This window comes from Carcharodon carcharias, chromosome 13 (genome assembly GCF_017639515.1).
Source record: "Carcharodon carcharias isolate sCarCar2 chromosome 13, sCarCar2.pri, whole genome shotgun sequence".
Taxonomy (NCBI): Eukaryota; Metazoa; Chordata; class Chondrichthyes; order Lamniformes; family Lamnidae; genus Carcharodon; species Carcharodon carcharias.
Window position 1 is genome coordinate 91,723,886 of NC_054479.1, and position 24,335 is coordinate 91,748,220.

At 43.7% G+C, this 24,335-nt stretch overlaps 1 protein-coding gene across 2 annotated transcripts in view; it reads right to left on the reverse strand.

Annotated features, from left to right (window-relative positions):
• The window catches only part of pde3a (phosphodiesterase 3A, cGMP-inhibited), a 470,038-nt gene that overhangs the window by 69,279 nt on the left and 376,424 nt on the right, over positions 1-24,335 (reverse strand). For both annotated transcript variants that reach the window (XM_041202491.1, XM_041202490.1), the window contains 4 exons: positions 21,177-21,431; positions 18,832-18,989; positions 3,191-3,327; positions 2,708-2,927 (listed from right to left, as the gene is read on the reverse strand). In XM_041202491.1, coding sequence (XP_041058425.1) covers positions 2,708-2,927; positions 3,191-3,327; positions 18,832-18,989; positions 21,177-21,431 — 770 coding nt within the window. The remainder of the gene's footprint in view (positions 1-2,707; positions 2,928-3,190; positions 3,328-18,831; positions 18,990-21,176; positions 21,432-24,335) is intronic.

A 24,335-nucleotide genomic window follows, 5' to 3' on the forward strand; every position in this document is an offset into this window, starting at 1 on the left:
CAGGAGTGCGAAACCCGAAGTGTGCAGAGTGAACCTGGTAAGAGCAGGTCAAAACATTGTGCATTTCTTTGGATAGCCAGGGTACCCCTTTCAATCTGGTCCTATGACATCTTTGGGGGTGGTAAGATGCCCTTTGGAATTGTTAAAAGTAGGCAGGAATGCATGCAAAAAGTGCATAAGCTCATTAACTGTCAAGCTCATTGGAAATGTCAACATACTTGTCAAAATTAACTGTCAAAACTGTCAAAAGCATCTGTCAAGAGGACCTGTCAAAAGTGTCACGAGCACCTGTGAAAAATGTCAAGATAACCTGTCACATGGACTATCAAAAGGACCTGTCAAAAATGTCATGAGGATCTGTTAAGAGGTTCTATCAAAGGGAGCTGTCAAGTTATGTGATAGACCCACCCCCTTTAAATCTTTTGAAAAAAAGTGCCTGAAATGTTAAAAAAATCACTGCTTGCTATTTCACTCTGTTGACATAAGCCTGAGGGCTTCCATTACTGGATTACTGCTGAATGACAGATTTCACAACCATCAATTTTCACAGTTGGGTGCCTGTCATTTCACAGTTTGATTCACAGCTGCAAGTGTTTATAGACTCTTTGAAGTGGGACAATGTATTCCAATACTTGTTATAAGCAATTGTGCAGTTAAATGAAACGCTTGTTGTTATAAGGTTTTATGTAGTTGAAGTAATGTCAATGTAGTAAATGGATTTTTATGAATGAGTGTTTTTTTCAACATAGTGAAGTCTGCAATAGACACTTAGAACTTTATTTTAAAGAGCTTTGTTTTATCTCACCTCTGAATGGGTCCTGAGGTCTGCCCATGGTGGATACTGGGTGAGTCCAAACCTATGACCACTACTATCTAGAAGGGTAGCAGATAGATGGGAACACCATCACCTGGAAATTCACCTCCAAGTCACTCACCATCCTGGCTTGGAAATATATCGCCATTCCTTCACTGTCCCTGTGTCAAAATCTTGGAATTCCCTCCCTAACAGCACTGTGGGTGTGCCTATACCACATGGACTGCAGTGGTTCAAGAAGGCAGCTCACCACCATCTTCTCAAGGGCAAATAGGGATACACAATAAATGCTGGCCCAGCCAGCGAAGCCCGTGAATGAATTAAAAAAAAGTTGGCATGGTGGGTTTAAGGGCAAAGGATGGTGGGTAGGGGCATGGGTTGGCACTATGTTAGTATGGGGCTATGCAGGGACATGGGAATGGGTACAGGGGCATAGGTTGGCATGGAGGGTATAAATGATTATAGGGTAGGTGTAGGGCATGAAGTGGCATGGCTTGCATGGATGGGGCATTGGGAGTGTGTGTATTGGGGGCTGGGGGTGGTGTGAGGGCTGGAGGGATGTTTTATGTTTTCTTTTACATTTTTGGACACAGTGCTGGACCCTCATGGCAAGCAGGAAGCCCGCCCTCCGGATTTGACATCCAGTTCGCTACTTCCGGTCTAGCCTGCCCACTCCCTGGACTGAAAATGTAGTGTTTGGACAGCTGTTTTTAAAAGTCGGGTTCATGGAGCTGGGAATTCTCCTGACTCTCTGCACCTGGCTCATGGACAAAATTCCAGGCCTATGTTTTCAGATGATGCTGCTGAGGAGGAAGCAGGCAGACTGTAAACAGGAAGGAGACAAGGATAGATCGGTGGAGGGCACCAGAAGCACCGGTGTGAGAGTGGGAAGAGAAGCCTTTGCAGATGATTCTCTGGATATGATTAGACAGATAAAAATGGAACAAGTTGAGATAAGTCTCGCCTGACTGAACAATGGTGGGGAAGTGTTCAAGAAGGATGGTGAGGTCAACCGTGGCAAAGGCTGCAGACAGGTTGGGAAGGACAAGGAGGGATAGTTTACCTTTGCCACACAGTTGCACAGGATATTAAATAAATAAATGTAAACAGCCAACTTCAGAACAACAGTAATATGTCTATGCTGGAAGTGAAAAATGAGAAAACAAGTGTGAAAAAGCAGAAAGCTCTGCTTCTGTTTAAATCACAACCTGCTGTTCTGACGCAACTAGAAATGTTAGGAGTCCTAGGTGGGTCATTTTAACCTAACTTGGCAGACAGAAACCCACGGGATCAGGTGGAAGATTGGTTTTACACCTGCCCAATTTTATTCATCATTGACTTCAGCGGAGCGTAAAATTGGACAGGGTATGAATCCAGCATTGCACCCAATCCCATCAGTTTCCTGCAGGCAAGAGAGCGATGGTTTAAATGATTTCCTTGTTTATTTCAGACAAATGTGATAAGTGGCATCATTTTGTTACAGAAAATCACTAATGTTTTCCTGAAGCCAGCTGATCAGACTCTCTCAGAGTCAAACCTCTACCTTGAAACCTGTTTGACAGTCAGAATGGAAATATACTAATGAATTGGCAATGGAGATTGGCAGACTGTTATATACTTAGTGCAAATTGTTTGAGGTTTAAAGTTTAAGGAAGTCAACAAACTGCAAACTGGGGCTAATTTTGACATTGTGTGATGTGTACAACAGATGACAGCAAATCAACAACCCCTTTCACATCCTCCTGATTCTTAATTCCATTGGATAACGGATAACATTCGGTTTGTTGTTGACCATTCAACACTTGAGTACAGACAAATCTACCCCCCATCTCAAAAGATGATAGCAAATTATAAAATGCAATACAGGAGTGCAAAAAATACTGAAAACCTTACCTACTACACACAATGCACGTGCTCCTGTACTGCCCTGCGACGTCCGGTGCACTCTGAGTGTAAGTTAAGGGCTTATGTGGATTGCGGCCTGGCTTGGTCAGTATATCTGCAGTGTCTGGGAATTCAACAGCAGAGGTTTTGCTGGTGGGACTACTGGCTGGAGTCCCCTGGATTGGTGAATGGCACGGGGAGGTGAGAGGTGAGATGTTTGTAGAGAAACCTAACAAAAGAGCATAGTCATCAGAGAATTCCTCATCAGGACAGCAGCACTAAGAACTATAACCAACACACCAGATGCAAAAAGAATTACACCAACTTTTAACAGAGCAGGTTAGAAGATTATGGGGTAATTTTATTGAAGTTTTCAAGATGTTAAGGGGAACAGAGAGGGTAGATTGGGAGAAACAACTTTTATTAGTTGGGGAGTCTAGGACTGAGCTTAATTTTAAAAACATATGCTAAGAATATAAAATAGTTGTTTACCTTGCCGCAATTGTCTTTTGGCATTCACGTGGTTATTCGTGGCAACAGCATAGGAGGCTGAGAATGATCTGCTTTTGGCAATGGTCAGCAAGACTGAGGGGGAGCAGCTGTTGTTCCAAGACTCTGTATTAAAAGAACTGAAAGAAACTGGGGATAAGCAACTGTCATCAAACACTGTTCGAGTTAAGAATTCAACCCCCTCCAGAAGTTTCAAAATGAAGTCATTTTACATCACGTAATGTCATCGCTGCACTATGACCATCACTTACAATCATACATGCTGAGTCAAACAATCAAATAGAGGGCGAATGTAATACTTCAGAATTAACAGCTTGCATCTATTACTGTACTACAGCGTCAAAGCTAGATAATAAATATACAAGATGCCAGCTGATATTTTGTGTGGTTTGACAGCATGTCATTCTATATCTATATAGAATTTAAGTTAGACATTACAAAATTCCTGCCTCTTAGCTACATTCTTTCAGTAAATCAAAGTTGTGATGGACTCGATTCTTATTGAAAAACTGGTTTATAACTTGCGGAGCAGGTGCTTGCACAGTACACAATCTTCCTTTAGTGATAACGTTGAGGTTGATAAATGTTGCCTGCACCCGCATTTATTCTGCATCCAATTCCTGCATAACAGCAAAGTTATCACAGTGTTTCAGTCATGACTGCTACATGCACGGGAGTGAGGGAGATGAGCTGATACTCTGAGTACTCTACAAGTAGGAGAGAGAGATATTGATAGGAGAAAGGAAGCTAAGATGGTTGGGGGGCTGTGGGCCAGTGGTGGTGAGGGGGCAGGGACTGAAAACCTATTTCAGCACAAGGGCTTTAAGGAAACAAGGTAGAATTATTAAGTGATTTTGCACAGAGTTTTGTTGGCTGTAGCGGCTGAAAGATCAGCCTCTGATGTGGCAGTGAAAACAATCCAGAAGTGGGGGAGGATCTGTGGAACATGAAGCAACCTTGGGTGAACTGGCTTGTTCTTAACTCACAGGACTGCTGAGCATGCGGTTAAACTCAGAACATCTTGCGCCCTAACTGACTGTGTTTGTTCCCAGTCACCCATAACAGGCTAGTTTGTCCCTGGATGTGCCCAGATTTCTCATCGTCTCAGATCAGAAATCACATTTCCAAAAAATCATGCTTGGAGCTTCATTTCTCTCATTTTTACCACCGAACACAATCGCCTACCAGTGTTTCATTGACAAGCATTCCTTCAGCATGGCTGTACATGATGCTCTTTAAAAAAAAGAATTGTCAGCTCAGATTAGACAGAGAATTCATCTGGTTTGCCGTAATGGATTTTTTGTCAGCCTCTGTCCCTTCTCATTTTATAGATAAGATCCCTGTGATATATTAGCCCCACTTAAATGAAGAGCTTTGTCAGAGCTGTTATTATGAAGAATTAAGACCCTAAATATATACGGTCTAATGGACAAACAGTACTAGATGTAGCCTTTAGAACATTGAATAAATGGTATGACTTTCACTGTATGGGACGGTTTGCCCCAAAATTGGATGGCATGCCACACAATCCTCTCACTGCCAGACTAGCCTTTCACCCTCACAGTAGGGAACATAGACCACCTGCCACAGGTAAATGGTGATGAGGAACGATGAGCCCATGAACCAGTCTGACTTCCTTTCCTTCCCCTCACCAGCCAAGAGGTGACACTGGGTGGAACATACGAATCAAGAGTAGTAGGCCATTCGGCCCCTCAAGCCTGCTCCACCATTCAATAAGATCATGGTCGATCAGATTGTGCCCTCAACTCCACATTTCACTTACCCCCCGATAACTTTAGTCTCCTTTGTTAATCAAGAATCTATCTACCTTTGCCTTAAAAATAATCTATGACCTTGCTTCCTCCTCTCTCTGGGAAAGAGAGTTCCAAACTCTCATGACGCTCTGAGAGAAAAAATTCTCATCTCCATTTTTGATGGGAGACCCCTTATTGTTAAACTGTGTCCCCTTGTTCCAGGGAGGAATCGTCCCAGATTTGCACCAAGTGCGGTAGCGGGTGGGTGAAACGTTTTACCTGCAGGCTGCGATGACAGCTTCTCACGCTGTATCATCCCAAACCCGCCGCATTAATTTTGCATTCCCAGGAAACATACTGTTTCCATGGTGGGTGGGCTCTCATTCATCCGCCACGCCATCACCTCACCATTTTATTTAAAGTGCAGTTGCATGCACACCTCTCAGTGCTTCCAGCTCAGGACTGCTGCACAGAAAACAGGATGGTCCCAAAAGGCAAAAAGACTGCAGCCCCCCGCATCAGTGAGGCGTCCTTCCAGCGCCTTTTGAACACCGTGGAGGCCACTGTGATGTCCTCTAAACCCACTCTGGCTGCAGGATGGGCAGCTGCATCACCGATCCAGCATGGGAGGTGGTGGCAGCAGTAGTGGTCAGTGCCAATGCCCCCGCAAAAGAGGACAGCCATCCAGTGCCGCTACAGAATGAATGGTCTCATCCGTTCCACCAGGGTAACTCATTCTTCTCATCACTCTCAACTCACACACTCACAAACCCATCACACACCCACAGGGATCTCACATCTGAAGGGACAACACCACTAACTCTCACACACACCCTCACATCTCCATCGGGCTCATATCCTCTGGAGCTCACATCCTCATCCTGTCCATGGCTCCGCTCACCACACAAACATTCCACCCCGTGCCATGTGTCCTGCTCACACTCTTTCCATCTGTTTTCATGCAGGAGAAGCTGGCTCACAACAGCAGAGAGAGGTCCCAGACCGGGGGTGGAGTGGCACACATTAGGCCCCTCACTCACTTTGAGGAGTGTGCCATCGTGCTGACTGGTGAGGACGTGGACCATGCCCACGGGTGCCAGTGAGGTCGGTGACAAACACCCACCAGGGGATCCTGCACCACATCATCCCTCTCTCAATGTAACTGTGAGTGCTCTCTCTCCTGCTTTTGACTCTCCTGTCATGCACTACTTATATCTACTTTGGGTCACAGGGAGCTCTGCCAAGCAGCCGGCATCCTCTGCCAGCCAGTCCCTCAGCTCCATCCACATCCTCACCTCCAACCAAGAGGACACCTCCTCCATTGAAGAGCTGGAAATAAGCAGCCTGGAAGTCCCATCGCAGTCACACCCTCCACCAGCACAGAGACACACACTTCGGTGGGACCGAGATCTAGAGCAGGCTCAGGTTCACAATCTGGTGGTCACTGCACGGACACGTGTCCACAGCAGGAGGAGGCAGTTTCGGCTGAGCTCCCCGGCACTCGGAGGACTGCTGGGGAAGAGGCACCTGTGAGGTCTGGGTCAGATGGCGAGCCTCTGGATTCGGCCTTCCAACTCATTGTGGAGAGTCAGCAGAAGGGGGGGAATTCACATAGAGCTGCTGGAATCCCTCAACAGAGTGGCACAAGGGTAGGAGGAGTGCGTCCGCCTGCTCTCTGATAAAGTGGTGCCCACATGTGTGCGTATGGAGGTCTCCATGGGGCGGATGGTGAACACAATGGAGACCCAAGTCCAGCAGAACGCAGAGATACGTGCAGACCAGCACTCCATTGTGGTATTCATGGGTTAGTTCCTACAGTGGCAACGTGAGAGGGAAATGGGGCACCTTCCCCTCAAAGAGTCAGGCCAGGGCCCCCAGGCACCTGAAGGGAGGAGGAGTGGCAGCGAGACACCCCTGGGTCATCCACTCAGGAATCTCAGGGGCTGTCCTCTCCCTCCAAGTCCCTTTTGCCTGTGAGCCCTTCAACCTCATCCTCTGTCACTTCAGAGGGAGCAGCTGGCCAATGAGTGATTCTGGAGGGAAAAGTGTATGAGGCAGGGCCTTTTGGAGCCTTGTGCAATCACCCTCACATACATGGGTCCTTCACGTATCACACTCACCTCAATTTCCTGAGCATTTTCAATGCTGCCTTCTGGGTTTATTTTCAGTTGTCCATCTGAGCTGATCTGCATCTCAGCCCACCCAATGATCACACTCCCATGCAGCACCTGATCTCGAGTGTCATTTCACTTTTGATTTAGACAGCATGGTCTTGATTCAGTTTTTCATGCGCGCCCTGGTCTTTGCCCCTCCCCCAGTCACCCATTTCCTTCCCCCATCGTTGCTGACCCCCCCTGGCATCACCTTCCACCTCCCCTCCGTGACCTACCAGCGACAACCCTTTTCCTTTGGGGATGTCCAGGTGAACGTGCACATTCCCTTCCATCCCGAAAATCCCACCCCATCCACATTCCCCCCTCCCGACCATCTCCTTCCCACCCTCAGAGTTTGTGTCTGCCTCCAAGTCTCCACCAACCACCCTCGCCGTCCCTTCTACCGCTACCATCGAGCCCTCACCCTCCCGCCCTACCGCCTCACTCTGCCCCTGGTCATTCTCACCATTCCCTCATACCACGGCCACCCTCAGTTCACTGACCAAGATGCAGTCATGGACTCATCAGGGCCCTCCTTAGCCCCCAACTTTCACCTGGACATCTATCCCCCTCTGGCCCCCTTCCCCCATCCCCTGGACTCTCCCACCTTGATCCTCCCCCCACTATTTAGTCCTTCCCCCATCCCGACTCCTTCAGATACCCTTAGTTCTTCCACCACTTAGTCCTTCCTCCCTCCCAGCTCTTTCCTCCACCCTTACTTCTTCCTCCAGCCTTACTGCCACCCCTCTCCACACTCATTCCTCTCCCTGGACTCCCTCCCCTCTCCGCACACCTTCTCCCCTCCAAACTCCTTCCTTTACACCTTCCACCCTCCCTTATACCTAGCTCCCCCATTTCATCTTCTCCCTTGTTATCCCCTCCTCCCACTGTACTCCCTCCCCGCTCCCAACCTCCCCCCCCCAGCACCTTCATTCCCCCTGTCCCAACCTTCTCTCTTCCTGACACCTTCATTCCACCCCCCTCCCAACCTCATGCCAATCCAACACTTTCATTCCCCACCTCACAGCCTCACCCACCCCACAACACATCTACTTCTCCCAGTCGATCCTAGACCTTCCTCTTTCACCCCCTCGACCATCAACCGTTGTGAGCATCGACGGTGACTTTCCAACTTCTGTGGGATGTTTCGCAGCAGAGCCATGTCCATGAGGTGTTCCTCCAGTGTGCCATTACTGTCGGGCTGCAGCATCTTCTGCTCCTCAGATGTCTGCGATGTGAGCAAGGTCCTAGCCGTAAGTCCCGACTTCTGCACGTCCCACTTGTCAAGACATGTTTTGTACCGGTGTGCAATCATGCCGGCGCGGGTGGACAATCCAGAGGTCGGGGGACGGGGGACGATTCTGGCAGCCTGGCCTTATAACGACATGCAGATGTATTCCAATGAGATTCCCAACGTCCGATGGTGGGAAATGCGGCTTGCCACCAACGGGCTAAGTGGACGATTGCAAACTGATTTCACGATGTCGTGAAACCGATTTCTGGTCTTCTCGCCGTATTGTCCATTTGCGCTGCCGATCACGCCAAGCACCGTCAGGCACGGAGGATTCCGCCCCTAGTCTCTCCCAGAAGGGGAAACATCCTTTCAACTTCCATGTGGTCAAGTCCCTCAGGGTCTTATATGTTTCAGTGAGAGCACTTCTCAATCTTCCAAATTCCAATGGATACTGCAGGCCGAACCTGTCCAACCTTTCCGCATAAGATAACCCCCCCCCCCACATCTCAGGTATCAGTTCGAGTGAACCTTCTTTGAAACACTTCTGACACATTTATATCATTTCTTAAATAAGGAGGCCAAAACTTTACTTAGTACTCCATATGTGGGGCAGAACCGTCTCAGGTTTGCACTAAGTGCGGTCGCAGGCAGGTAAAAGGACGTTTTACCCGCCGGCTGCAAAGGCAGCTTTTCACACCAGATTGTCCCAATCCCGCCTCATTTATCATGCGTTGCTGGGAGACACACTGTTTCCATGGCAGGCGGGCTCTGATTCATCTGCCACGCTGTCACTTAGCTGATTCTTCACGCTGGGCACCACATTTAAAGTGCAGCTGCTGTGAAAACATTTTTTGGCCTTCTCACAATATTGTCTGCTCTTGCCGCCAAACACCCGATGCCAGAGGGTACAGAAAATTCTGCTCATGTCTCACCAATGCCCTGTGCAGCTGTAGCAAAACATCCCTACTTTTATATTCCATTCCAATGCATCTTTTGGATGGAGAAACCCCCCTGGTGCTGGTATTCAGGGCTGTTCTGCCCCCTTTGTTGCCTCCTTTCTGGAGTTGCAGCATTGCAACAGCTTCCTATCCACCTCACTGGAGATGGTGGTCTCATTTCTACTGGCAGTGAAGACACCCTCAAGCTTAAACAGTACCAATCCAAGAAAATAGGCTGGGTATCATTGGAAGTCCAGCCCTGGTCGCCCACTCAAACATCAAACCTGCCCTGTGGGAAATGCAGGCCTACGAGTTTTGAGCACGTGGAAGCAAGTCCTACAGAGCTGAAGCCCTGATTAATTCCACTTAATTTCCGTTCCTGATATTCAATTCTGTCCTTCCTACCGTCACCCACAGCCTTGCCTTTCCCTACCTTTGTTAACCTCATCCAGCTCTATAGCCCTCTGAGATCTCTGTGCTCCTCCAATTCAGGCTTCTTGCAAATCTCCAGTGTTCAACGCTTTAGCTTTGGAACTCATGCCTTCAGCTGCCTGGCTCCACAAGATCCAGAATTCCCTCCTTGAACCTCTTTGCCTCTTTCTCTTCCTTTGTCACTGCTTAAGATCCAGAACTTCGAGAAGGCTTTTGGTCACCTGTCCTTACATCCTCTTATGTAGCTCAATGTCAACTTTTGGCTTTAGTTAGACTGATGTGAGGCAGCTTCTGATCTTTTTAAACTATACAAACTAAATGTAAATTGCTGTTTATATGCATATTTCATTTTTTTCTTCTGGGTCACGTGAACTTTTAAAAATGCCCAAATGTCATGACTGAACAGTAATTTTCTGTCATTTATATCAGGCATTAACAACCAGGATTTATTTTTGCTTTCTTATTTATGATCATAGATTCATACAGTGCAGGAGGAGGCCATTCAGCCCATCATGCCTGCACTGGGTCTTTGAAAGACTAGTTGGATAGTCTTCTTATCCCCATAGTCCTGCAAATTTCTCCCCTCGTGTCAATTGTGGCTCAGTTGGTAGTGCACTTGCCTCTGAGTCGCAAGATTCCAGGTTCAAGTCCCAATCTAGGAAATGAGCACAAAAATTAAGGTTGACCCGTGCAGTACTGAGGGAGTGCCACACCACTGGAGGTGCTATCCTCTGGATGAGATGTCAAACCAAGGCCACATCTGCTTGCTCCAGTGGATGCAAGAGATCCCATGGTGCCATTTGAAGAAGAACAGGGGAGCCATCCCTGGTGTCCTGGCCAACATTTAACCCTCAATCAATGTCACAGACAAAATACAGATTATTTGGTCGTTATCACATTGCTGATTGGTAGAATCCACTTGCCAACCAGTCAGCATTCTCTGCTCATGCAGTATAAATTGTTGCTCCCTTTACATCTGGTATTCTGGTGAATTGTCCCAATAAGTGCAAGACAAAACGCATCAACAGCATGTGTTTTTTCAGCAATACTCAAGTTCTTCACTACCAAACAACTATTTATATGCAGATAAACAATAATAGTCACTATTTCTAACTAGTTTGAAAGTTTAACATTCACAATAGGCTGACATGACTAATATCTTAAATAGAGTTAAGAAATACAACACATTCAGTCCAATAACAATAGTGTAATAAAATATAAACAACTACAGTAGAGTCCATAATAGGTTAATTACTTTTCATGTTGAAAATAAGCAACTTTGACTTAAATTTCACCAATTTCTCTACATAACACAGTCTCTAATGCAGGTTCAGGATTGAAACATTTTCTTGGGTTGGTATTAAGTAGAAACTAGTCTAAGTGCACATTAATCCAGCTCTAATCAACAGGATTATTTATTTCAATGAAAGCTTGAAGATGGTCTATTTTTCCAATAAATTCAGATATTCTTTTCCAGGAACAGTGCTACAGTAATACAGATATGGAAGAACCAGGCTGTTTAAATCAATCTAATGGGGCAGCTGGATCAGACTGAATGCACAGAAACAGCAGCAGTTTGTTTTATTCTAATTAATCCAATCAATTTTAATAAAATGCCAGTATTATGGGACTTCAGTTCTCTCATATGTTACAAAAAGGTGAAGTAAAGGTCTAAATTAGTTTATCTGAAAACACCAAGGGCAATACTTATGTTGTAGGTGAAGTCTGTCATTTTAACTGATGTTCTAATATTATTGAATTTTAAGGGCCAGCACAGTCATTTCCCTAATTCTTTTGCACTCAGTTTAATTCCTGATTAATGCCTTGATAAAAAATGCATTAACCACTCAAAAATGATTCACGCCACCCTCAACACAGCTTATACATGTGCCTGACCACACTGTTCAATAGAGTAGAGCTGGATAGATGAAAGGATCTGGAAATATGCTATTGAAGAGCTAGGTATTTATTTAAATGAAAACAATTTGCGAGATTAATTTTTAATCCCTCACATTTCCTCTCTATTTTAAACATCTTTCGTATTAATTCAATAAGAAAAAAGCACTTGCATCCATATAATACCTTTTGCAGCCTCAGAAAGTGTTTTGCAACCAACTATGTGTAATCATTGTTGTAATGTAGATGTGGTAGTTAATTTGCACACAACAAGATCACACAAACAGCAATGTGCTCATGACCAGGTAATCTGCTTTTAATAATGTTGGCAGGACACCAGAAGAGATATCCTGCTCTTCTTTGAACAGCTTAGGAATCTTTAATGTCTAGTTGAGGGGGCAAACAGGCTTGACATTTCATCTGAGAGATAGTCCTCAGCACTCCCTCAAGTACTGTAGTGAAGTGTGAACAAGGCTTCACGCTGAAATATTTGGAGCGACACTTGAATACAAAGACATTTCATTAGGAGGCAACTATGCTACCATTGAAAAAAGAGTCTGCATGAACACCTCTGGTGAGTCTGAGCTGTTTCAAAATGATCGCTGATTTCCATCGACCAAATTCTTTGCATGTTTTTAAATAAACGTCTCTTTGACCAAAAGGTTAACTTAAAACTTGTGTCTGAGGGTGCTGGCCTGAATTTGCCGCTGACCTTATAAAAAAACTGCCTGTACATTTTGAGGTCTCTAGAGCATCGAATTCCTCTTTTCCCATGCCACTTTGAATTTGAAGCCATCTCAAGGAGATGTGTGGTATTAACAGGGTAGGCAGCAAGCAGGCTGATCAACTGATCAGATTAAAGGTTTCTCATGAACAGCAAAACAGAAAGTAAGAAGCAGATAATATAATTTACATTAAAATAATTGTCCAGGAAACAAAATAAAGATTGGAATATACATATGGGATTAAAGAAGATAAATATCAAAACAATCTTCAAAAAATATATTAATTTTTAAAAGGTCAACAATTTTTAAACATTCTTCTGAGGAATAAGAGTACACATTTATAAAATAATTTTTTTTTAGGACCAGAGAGATTGTTCAGCAGCAGTTGTGACTTAGTAAACTATTCAAAACTCAGTTTTGCCTGATTGAACAAGGCTTAAGATTGTCATTGGTTTTCAAAATAATAGTGGGCAAATAGATTAAGCTTCACTTCAAATCAGTATTTCTTGTGTTGATCCATCTGTGAAGACCACAACAGCGCACTCCATGGAGGAACAGGGTATCACTGACAGCAACTTGTTGATTCCTACATTTAACCGTACACATGTGATGCCAGAATTTTCTGTCCATTAATGACCGTGAGTGCTGACAGTTTCCTCGTCATTCCAAACACAAGTTGTAGACCTTAACTTATACGCATTATAGTTTTCTATTGAAAATAGCAACTCAAGATTAATAATCAAAGAGGTTTGCCACAACACTCTTTCTGCATTAATTCAAGCTGCTTCAAGCTTAATAAACCAAGAGTACAAGCATGGAAATTGTGAGCAGTTTATCAATGGAGCTAAGTATAGACTGACAATAAAAAACATAAATGTCCAAATCCCACAATGACAAATTGGGAAACTGGATTTCATAGATCTGTTAACTTTGGGGCTAATAGCAGGAATTGCCTGGATTGTAAAAACCCAACTGGTTCACAAAGATCCTTCAGTGAAGATGAATTGTTACTTCTCATGCTCTGGTTTACACATGACTGCAATCCCACACTATTTGGCTGCTCTTGTGGCAACTAGCGATGGGCAATGAATACTGCTTTGCCATTGTTGTCCACATCCCAAGGAACAATAATGAAAAGTGTATTGGATTCTACATCAAACAAGGAAAGGAAATTCTCAAGTGCCAATTTCAGTTTATTGTTCACTATAATTGCATATGTCTTGGGCATCAATGTGTTTCTGGATCTTGTGTTCTTGACTCAGCGTCTATTTTACTGCTCTCAACAGACAATAGGCAACAGCAGCTTGCATTTATACAGCGCCTTTAATGTAGTAAAATGCTCAAGGTGCTTTACAGGAGCGTAATCAATGAAATTTGATGCTGGGCCACATTAGGATATATTAGCACAGATGGCCAAAAGCTTAGAAAAAGGGGGAGGTTTGAAGCCCCTTAAGGGAAATGGGATGGGTAGAGAGGAGAAGTTTATGGAGAATATTCCAGAATGTATGACCCAAGTAGCAGAAGGCGTGGCCATCAATGGTGGGGTGAAGGAAATTGGGGATGCATAGGAAGCCAGAATTTAAGGAATGCAGAGATGACTGGCTGAAGGAGACTACAGGTTACTCATTATAACCAGTCCTTGTTGATGTTGCAGTCCTGTCACAATGAAGTGCATGCTCTAGTTGCAAGCGAGAGCAGCTGATACTAACTGGGGAAAGGTTAGGGCATTATTCTTAAGTATATATAAGAACCGGTTTCCACCAGTGCGGGGAGGAGGTAATGGGAGTCTGTCCCTGTGTTCTCTGGCTTTTGTGAATAAATCTATGATAAAAAAAGACTGGCTCCAGATTCCTCCTTTACACAGTGAATGAGCAACAAAATATAACACTTGTAACACCAATTCCCCATCACCAGTATTCTCATAAGACCTGTAAAATTTAATTTTCAATTCATATTTATGGATTAAAATATACTCACTAACTCAAAGTATTACTTCATGAAAATGTAGCAAACTCTGAGATATCAATTTAATTCTTTTAAAACACTGCCTTCATAAAAGATTGCTTTTGGCAAACCTTTTTGCATTTCTTTAGAAATACTGTAAAAATTATGACTGAACACACTGCAAATCACTTTCTCTGTGGCATCATGTCAAAAATGATATATATGCCTTGGGGCTAAGCGAAAGAACACACTGAGCTCTGAAATTTAGCTCGAATGATGTATCAAGTGGACCCAAGGTGACATTAAATGTGCAGCCATTTAAAAGTATTGTATTGTTCATGTGACATTAGCCATTTACATCAAGAAATATACCAGAAATCCCATATTTGTGACATGCCTCAACTCTCGAATCATCAGTATAGCCAGCTGGGGTACAGCACAGTCCTACCTACTGCACTACAGCGTGGAGATACACCAGGCCATGTGGGGGCAGCTTGTGAATATGTTCACAATGCAGGGCTGCAGAGCTGATGGTTTTGAAATAGGAACATAGGACTTAAGAGCAGTATTAGGCCATTTGGCCCTTTGAACTTGATCCACCATTCGATAAGCACCTGGCTGATCTGGTTGTGGTCTCAACTCCACTTTAATAAGGACTAACTCACCACTTTTCCAAAATATTTCAAAAAGAGCGCAAGAGCAGTACCACTATTCATGATTTACTTGCAAGTCTCACAATACAGAACCTTCTGCTTTTTAGAATATTTGTGATTCACAAGGCTAATTGAAATGTATAGAAAGCTTTGAATTATGAGCACAAACAAAAATGACTCCTGAAAATCATGTGGCTCACCTATAACTTGCAAATAGCACTTAAAATGAAATGATTCCATGGCCACTGGGCTGAAGCTGGTAGAGACTAAATAGATGGAACAGAGCAGCAGTGCATGAATTTACATGTGAGACCAGTTGATCAGGATTAATGAAGAAAGGGCAGCATTTCTTTATCTGCCCTTACAAAAACCTATCTGAATGAAGATACCAACATTTCACCCACAGTGGTAGCACTCTGACTTAGGCATTCCAGAGACTTCAGCATAGATTTCAAGGTTGACAATCTACAGCAGCGCTGAGGGGATGTTGCACTGTTAGAGGTGCCGTCCTTTGGATAACACATTAAGCTGAGGCCCCTCCTTAGTGTATAGAAAGATACCCACAGCATCATTTTGAAAAGAGCAGGGGAGTTCTTCCCGGTGTGCTCAACTATATTTACCCCTCAACCAACATCCCAGAAGCAGATAATACCGCCATATAAATAGCAGGGCTACAACAGGCTGGGAGTTCTGAGATGAATAACTCATACCCTGACTCCCACAGCTTGCTGACCACCCATCAGGGGTGTATTGAAATACACTCCACTTGCCTGGATGAATGCAGCTCCAACAACACTCAAGGAGCTAAACACCATCCAGGACAAAGCAGCCCGCTTGATTGGCACCCAATTCACCAACCTAAACATTCACTCCCTCCAAACGATGCACAGTGACAACAGTGTGTACCGTCTACAAGATGCACTGCAGCAACTTATCAAGGCTCATTTGACAATACCTTCCAAACCCACAAACTCTACCACCTAGAAGGACAAGAGCAGCAGATGCAAGGGAACACCACCACCGGCAAGTTCCCCTCCAAGCCACTCACCATCCTGATATGGAACTAGATTGCTATTCCTTCACTGGCTCAAAATCATGGAACGACCTTCCAAACTGCATGGTTCAAGGAGGCAGCTCACCATCACCTTCTCAAGGACAATTAGGGATGGGCAATAAATACTGGCGTTGCCAGTGAGTCTCACATCCCATGAATGAATATATATAAATAAAAAAAGATTACCTGGTACTTAACACATTGCTGTTTGTAGGACCTTGTTGTGTACAAATTGGCTGCTGCATTTTCTACATTTCAACAGGGCTATGCTTGAAAAGTATTTCACTGGTTATAAAATGCTTTGGAAGTGATGTTGTGCAAGGTGCTGTATAAAGAGGTATTTCTTTCTTTTTTTTTTAAATCCCCAATACATGCAGCCTGAACATTTATTTGTTCTTTGAGGGAGTTAACTAACAGACACATTTACTTTTACTGGGGATCAGGTTTAAACAGTGCACGTGGGCCGGCAGCAAGAGGGCGAAGCAGGAGCAGAGGGAAAACCTGGAAGTGATGCCTCGGTCAGGATACTGTGGAGCAGCAGAGGCAAGTAATAGAGAAACATTCAGCTTATTGATTAGTGTTGATTATTGAGTGGTTAGTGTTTGTATTTTGTTTTAACTAAACAGTTAAATAGCCTTAAAGCTAAGAAGCATCTATAAATAAATCTTACCTATGAATCAATATGAACTAAGATATAACAGAACATGTGTACGTCTGGGCTACAGAGTGTGGGGGTTTGTGGGCCGTGAGACTGTCTCAAGTGAACACATGTGCAAAAGGTGTCACCATCTTGAATCTCTTTGGTGCAGATTGCGACTAGAAGTCACTCTGAGAAATGAGGGAGGGGAAGCATTTTCTGGACAGTTTGCTCCAGCTGTTGGTCAAACCCCATGGAGAGGTATAGGTTTAGAACACGGTTGGTGTGACAGACAGCGTGCAGAGTGAGGGAAACCCAGGCAAGGTAAAGAACAATGATCCACAGAACCTATCCAATAACCACAATGTATTTGAAGCCTTAGAGGATAAGGCAAAACTTTGTTGGAAGGACACCCAGAATGTAGCACCTTGGAGAAGGAGGCAGTTCAAACGGAGGAGGAGGGGAAGTGTCATTTGGTGAATCAATGATTGGTGGACAGGTAGCATCCCCTCTAAGTAACATCAAGACTCTGGCATGGTGTGTTGCCTGCTGGTGCCAGGCTGAGGGACCAGCTCAGAACATAGTATAACTGACAGCAACTTTGGGATTTTTGCAATGGAGCAATGATAGCGAACACCAACATTACTACTGCAAAATCCGAGCCAATACGATCATGTTCAAATGTAATATTTCAAAACAATAAATGCAAAAAGCATACAAGATACTGAAGGGGCTTGGCAGGGTAGATATTCCAGTACTATTGCCAGAACGTTGTCAGAGCCCATAGCCTTTGCAATCAATGCCTTCAGCTGTTTCTTGATATCACGTGGAGTGAATCGAATTGGCTGATTACTGGTATTTGTGATGGCATTTCACTACGATTACCTTTCAGCAGAACAGGTCATTGACCTGAAACATTAGCTCTTTTTCTCTTAACTTCATTTCCAAAATTTTTTGTTTTTATTTCAGATGTCCAGCATTTGCAGTATTTTGCTTTTCTTTCATGAGTAAAGTTAAGAAACACTTCTACACATAAATGCTCGTAGAATTTGGAACTTTCTTCTGAAAATGGCAGTTGATGCCAACTCTCAATCTGTGATTGATAGATTTCTGTTAACCAGAAATAGGGGTATAGGGAAAAGGCAGGGGATGTATGGGCTTAGATCACAGATCAGCCATGATCTCCCTGAATGGTCAAACATTGAGGAGCTAAATGGTCTACTCCTGGTTCCTATGGAAGTTGATTGCCCGAACTTAAAGCTTTAAATCTGAAAATCTTTTTCCGAGTCACCATCATTGCATCAATAACTTTTGGAAAGTAGGGCAGCCAAAACCGGAGAAAACCAAAATTTGGTTTCACCGGCAAGGCCACATTAACCATGGACCTGTAAAACTCATTCCCAGGGGTTTCAGCAGAATATGGGTGCTCCATGAAGGCAACTGTAGACATAACGCACTGTAAAAATAAACAGTGATACCTGCTGACTGGGTTATTAGGAATGCACAGCAGGCAATGTTGGAATTAGAGCACGGGCAGTGTGTTTTGGGGTAGGGGGGTCGGAGTGTGTGGGGTGGAAGGAGGGGCATAAGCTTGGTTGTTATCTGGCTGTGACTGCATTACATTTTCCAGCGGATGAAGAAGCCTGTGAGCAGATCAGGATGATGCCACTGGAGCAGGGGGAAGAAGACATCACTCTACAGCTCTTCACAGGGTTGAGTATTTAATATTTTAGGCATTTTATTGCAAATTTGTATTTTAATGATGGATGGTTTGTGGTTGGGATGGGGCGAGGAGGGGGTTTGGTGTGGGAAAGAGGATTGTGTGAGGGAGGTCCTTGAATTTTTTGGTGCTTAGGGCCCCATGAATTCTTCACGCTGGCCCTGTTTCCTGATGACGTGTACAAGGTAGAAGAAAGTCTTTTAATTACCCTCAAGATACAACCAAGCACTTAGTTAGCCTTGTTGGTAACAGCGTCGTGTTTGGTGGAAATATTTGAGTAAGATATTAACCAACATAGTAAAACCTTCGCCGCCTCCATTTTGCCAAAAGACACCTTTTCCCTTTGTTTAAACAAACCATTTCCCGGACACTGGGAACCTCCCAGACAATATCTTTCTACATTAAAACCCATTGGGGCTCCATTGGTCACAGGATTTAGTACCACAGTAGATTTTATGCCAAAGCTTACGAAGCTCTGCATACCTGCCTGATGGTGCCTCATGAGAGGGCTTGATGCTTGCACTGCGGTCCCTCCTGACAGGCCCAGGCTCCATGGTTGGCAGACCAGTGGCGGAAGTTGTGGTTGTCCATGTGGACGAGATCCGTCTCAATAGTCCCGGAGGCAGGCTTCTCCTCAGTCGCTGAAGGAAATAAAGGGATCAAATAAATTCAGTAGGCCCAGCTGAAATCAGCAACAAGCATGATTAAAAAACTAAGTGCGTGAACAATATAATCTTAAGATAATTCAGCTCAGTCCTAAAGGCAGAAGTATGGAAGTACAATATCCCAGACAAAGGCCATTGTAGTTTGTTGGTTCTTCCAAAAGTGAGCTCTTCAGTAAATGCTTTTCTATCTTTTTGGAGTAAAATAACAATTACAAATCAAATATCACGAAAACAGATCTTTTTCATTACACCTTAAAGTATAGTAAACAATGAAAAATGCAGCAAATTTGTAAATAGAATAAACAGTTGATTAAATTAAATTATATAGAATAGTTCTTCAGTTTATCCAAGACTGTGATAAAGGGATACTCATGTATTTTTCATTAAATTTCCTATTATAAATCCACAGGTCCCTCTGTCTGATGGTTTGATAACCACCAATCTAGTTAAGTTTAATAATTGTTTTAAACAGTATTTTCATCATACATAATGGCTGTCCTCACAAAGAATGAAATCTGTTCTATAGAATCTAGGACTCCATTGGTTGAATCATCTCAAAGGAGGAAGTTAATCAACCATAATGACCTTGTTGTATCCATTGCCTTTTCCCTGTTCAATTCTATAAAATCTTTCGCCTAGAAATGGCTCCCACTGTTGGCCAGTTCTGATCACATTTGTATGTGCAACCGATTACTGGACATGTAGCAGATTGCTAGAATCAAGCTCTTCAATGCAATTATCATAGATCCACATAGAGTTTAAATCATTGATGCACATACTAAATCTCTAGTATTCTTTTACTCCCCCACCCCCTCACAAATTTCTACCTGAATGTGCATCTGAAAGAGGTCAGCACAATCTCATTGGAAACCAAGCCTTGGGCCTCATCCACATGAAAGCAGTGAGCTGTGTCGGGATGCCTGACTATTCACAGGAGAACAAATGTCCCAACACCAAACTGGTCCGCAGATATATCTTGGGAGAGCTGTGCTGAGCCTAAGGGGAAAGCTACAAACAGGCAGGCAGGGCCCGCAGTATGGCTGTGGGCCTCTTGGCTCCACATAAACGATAAGCAACGATAGTGTTTGCAGACTCCAGCAGTTCCTTCATGGCTCATTGGCTAGGTTGTTGTTGACCCAGCAAATTGGTAATTATCCATAGTCCATGAAGGACCATTGGAATCTCTCTCCATGAGATTGATACAAATTAGTTTTATAGCTCAACAGGCACCACTCCACATCAAGTGAGGGGCAAGAGAAGAAGGCAGATCTCCATGAAGTACCAGAGCTAATACAGGGATTGAACCCATGCTGTTGGCATCATTCTGCACCACACTCTTGCCATCTAACCAACTGAGCTAACCACAAACAGTTGTTGCAAAACTGTCACTTACCATTCACTCAAGCCCCACATTAACTTCTTCATTGAGAATCCTCCCTTAGCCTTTGGCATCAGGTGGCTCCTCAGCTTCAGTGAGATCAACCCATAACTAAAGTTCCTCAGTCCCCTCAGCTCACTTCACCACAATCCTGTCCACACAAATACCTAACAGAGATTCTCTACCCGCTGTGACACACCAGGGGCCCCCGTGGAATTTTATCTCATGCCTGAGGGGAGCACCTGTTGTTATCGCTTCTAGATCCCCAACAATGAATCTGTTGAGAAGCTAGTGAGCAACATGGAAAGAAACTTTTTTGCTGGGGCCCAGTGGAACAGGAGTACCCGTTCAGACCCTATAATAAAAGTATAGGCTTCTGTTGTCCCCAGTTCCCTTAACTCCCCACCCCCATTATTGCTAGCTATGAGGCCCTAGAATAGCCCCTCCAATTTGGTGCAGCAGTCACCTAATTTTCATCCCCCCCTCTGTCCAGTTATCACTTTCTGCCAGAAATGGACAACGAGCTGACAGGCAGGATTCAAGCAAGGTCTGGAGAATTCTGACTTTGCCACATATTTTCCTCAGGATTGCCATCGCTGCCAGGTATTAGAATTCTTGAATTTCCACAGCGTTTCTAATTTAAGGCTGCTGTGTATGAGCAAACTATAGATTTGTTAGATTGTAGGAGGAGAAACACAAACATCATATGACTAAAACATGTGAAGACTGGTGCTAACCAACAAATGACCTCTATGGGAAATGGAAGTGAACATTTCTAGGTGTACCTTTGGGATAGCGAGCTTCTCTCCTGGGCATTCTTCGGAGTCAGAGCCAGCGTAGGACTCACTGAATGACACTAATGGGTTTATTCTTGGCTTGTGGATGGGTTGGAAGGTCAGTTGTGTGCTGAGGAGATTGCTGACAGCCCTCAAGGAGGTACTGACATTGGGAGGTAGGGATGGATCAGCCAGAAGGTCTGTAATTAGTCCATGGGCCTCACCCATCACAGCTATATCGACAGTGACGCTTGTGCCTGAAGACTGAAAGAAAATTAGGAATGTTAATACACTGATACATCAACAGTAGCCCAAGAAAATGCATCAAGCCTTTACGTAGTCTTTGATAAATGAAATGTATAAACTCTAGTTTTAATTCAGATAAATTTCCATATCCATTACATATCATTCAGCCTGTTTAATGCTCATTAAAATAAATTAGCTAATTCCACTATTTGGAGTAAGAACATGTCTAGTAGCATCCTATCCTTCTTATTAGTTTTCCCATTGATCCACCAATGGTCAAGTGTGAACCAAGATGAATAAAGAAGTGAAAAAAAGGATGAAATATGGTACAATTTAACCGGTTACTTACATCTGCTTTCAATAAAATGGCTTTGGAACTCAAGCTTAAAATAATTCATTCACATCCCAAATCCTAACTCAAATTACTTGTAATTTTTATTATTTAGTATTCATGCAAACAGAAAGTGCTGGCAAAACTCAGCAGATCTGGCAGCAGTTATGAAGAAGAGTCATATTAGACTCAAAATGGTAGCTCTGTTTCTCTCTTCACAGATGCTGCCCAACCTGCTGAGTTTCTCCAATGCTTTCTCTTATTATTTCAGATTTTCAGCATCCGCAGCATTTTGTTTTTATTTAGTATTCATACTTCAGTTCTCCCATGAACCCGAGGACATCACCATCTTATTCGAAAATGGAGGGCACCAATGAGCCTTCATAGTAATTGGCTTTTCTCAATCCTTCTCTCCAAGCTGTATTAGATTTTTCCTTCACTGTAGCGTTGATCCTCTTTAGGGGTTATTACTGGATCTTGGTTAGGTAAGCTTTTCCTTTCATTGCAGGGTAAGCTCTTTGGGGAATCTTGCAAAAGTTATGGTATTATAAGTGAACTGTATGTTATTAGATAATCCTGCAAACTGCACGAGGGAACAATTCTTTTTCTTGGAGAATGGTTTCCATAGTTTGTGAAATCAGCTACATCTTAGGCAACTGAGTGATGTGTTAAAAAATTGACTTCTGTTGATGGAATAATTAAACAGAGCTTTTAAAAGCATCAAGCATCCAGTTGAAAATGGGTATTGTTCCATTTAAAATGATATCGGCTGGCAGAATGTCACAGACATTCATAAGAAATTCCCATTGATCCACATAAGTTGATAGGTTGCTACTGAATGTTGCTCATTGCAATGTTAATGGCCCTTGCCACTGTTAGATTGAGTATGAACACAAAAAACATTTCTCTGAATTCTCAGTCAGCTGTAACCTTGATACCTGCTCCTGTATGGCTGAGCTTTCGAACGTTTCAGACTGGTCACTTAAACAGACTCTAGGGGGCGCTCATCAAGCAGCTGGTTCCTGAGAGTAGAAATTCTTCCTGGGCTATTAAAATAATCACCGTCACATTGGTCTTCAGTTATACGACCTACCTAATGTTCATCGACTTGGAATGGAATATTTGATGGATCACATAACAGCAAACTGAAATGATCCTGCCGATTTGTGGTGGTGATCTGCCTAAGGACGGTACTCTGCTCCTTTCTCCATGCCTCGTGGTCCTGTCACTCATGGGAGCCTCACATTTTCAAATTTGATGAGCAACATGTCTAGAGAAAATAATGCATGAGGTGGTTTCCCGTTGCCTTCTTCTTGTGTACTCAAAGGAGACACAAGTCCTCTTCCCAAAGAATTCTCATCTGTAAGCAGCCGTTCTTCCTTCGGGTTCCAGCTTTTCTGTCATTACCACCGACAAGCAGCTGGCTCTGCCTTTGGCCATGATTCCTAGCCGTGGTCATGGAGCCCCTACCTGGGTCTTCTTTTGCAACTCGCGAAAGGACAGGGCTGACTACCATCAACACCACCCCAGTCCTCGCCCACCCGAGGTCTCAAATAACGCTGCTACCCCATCTGCAAGTTTAGCAATGTGAAATCCGGTTTACAAATCTGCCGTAAAGCTGGATCAATAAATCTGCCAGTGATCCATAGAAACCAAACCTACCAATGCAAATGCTGTGAACTGGCTCAACAATTTCTGGACTCCCAGAATTAGACTTAAAATAAAAACCAAAGGGCCTTTTGTCAGGAGCACTGTCTAGCATTTTGCCAGTGTTGGTATGGATAACATGGTTGCCTGGAGTTCAGAGCTGATTGTTTTCCAGTCAGCCAGGCCAATGGAGCTTCATTGTCAGCTGTGTTTTGGAATTGGTGATACTCTCAAGTTCAGCTGGGAAGTCAGTTTAAAAGCAAGATATGATACAAGTCCCCAAGTCCGAGAGAGGGCTGTTCTATTATTTCACTTTGCCTATACCAGAAGCAAAGATTTGTTTCTGTAAGGTAGCTGACAGCGTTCCATTTTAAGTGTGCAATGTATTGGTTTACCAAAAATGTTATATGCAAAATATAGAAATTTTACAGTTTGAAGCACCAAGTGGCATTGCTGTACCTCAATAAATGAATTGCCTTTACACTTAGGGCCAAAAATACAGTCCAGAGAAGAAGCTGGAGATACGTTCTCTGCCAGTTCTGAAAAAATTTAAACAGCAAAGAACAATTTTTATTCTCAGTGCTTTGTCCAAAAACCACCTTTTGCAGAGCTAAAGATGTAGATCTCTGGTAATGATGCCTTTTTTAAGTAACTTTTTTGGTTTGGGTATAAATAAACACTGTCATGATTTTAGTCTGTACCAGCCATTCCCTGAATCTGAGATTTATACATTCAAGACAATCGAAGCCTGTATACATTACAATGTGCCCTGTTACTGAGAAATGGATGTGCGCTCTAAGTCACAAGAGACACTGCTCACTCACAGGGTGGAATTTAATGTGGCCGAGGGGAACCTCACCCGCCAGCTTGGAGCCAGCGAGAAACCCGTGTCGCCTACTTTTGGGAGGGCTCACCAAATTCATTGCCAATCAGTGCCACTTAAG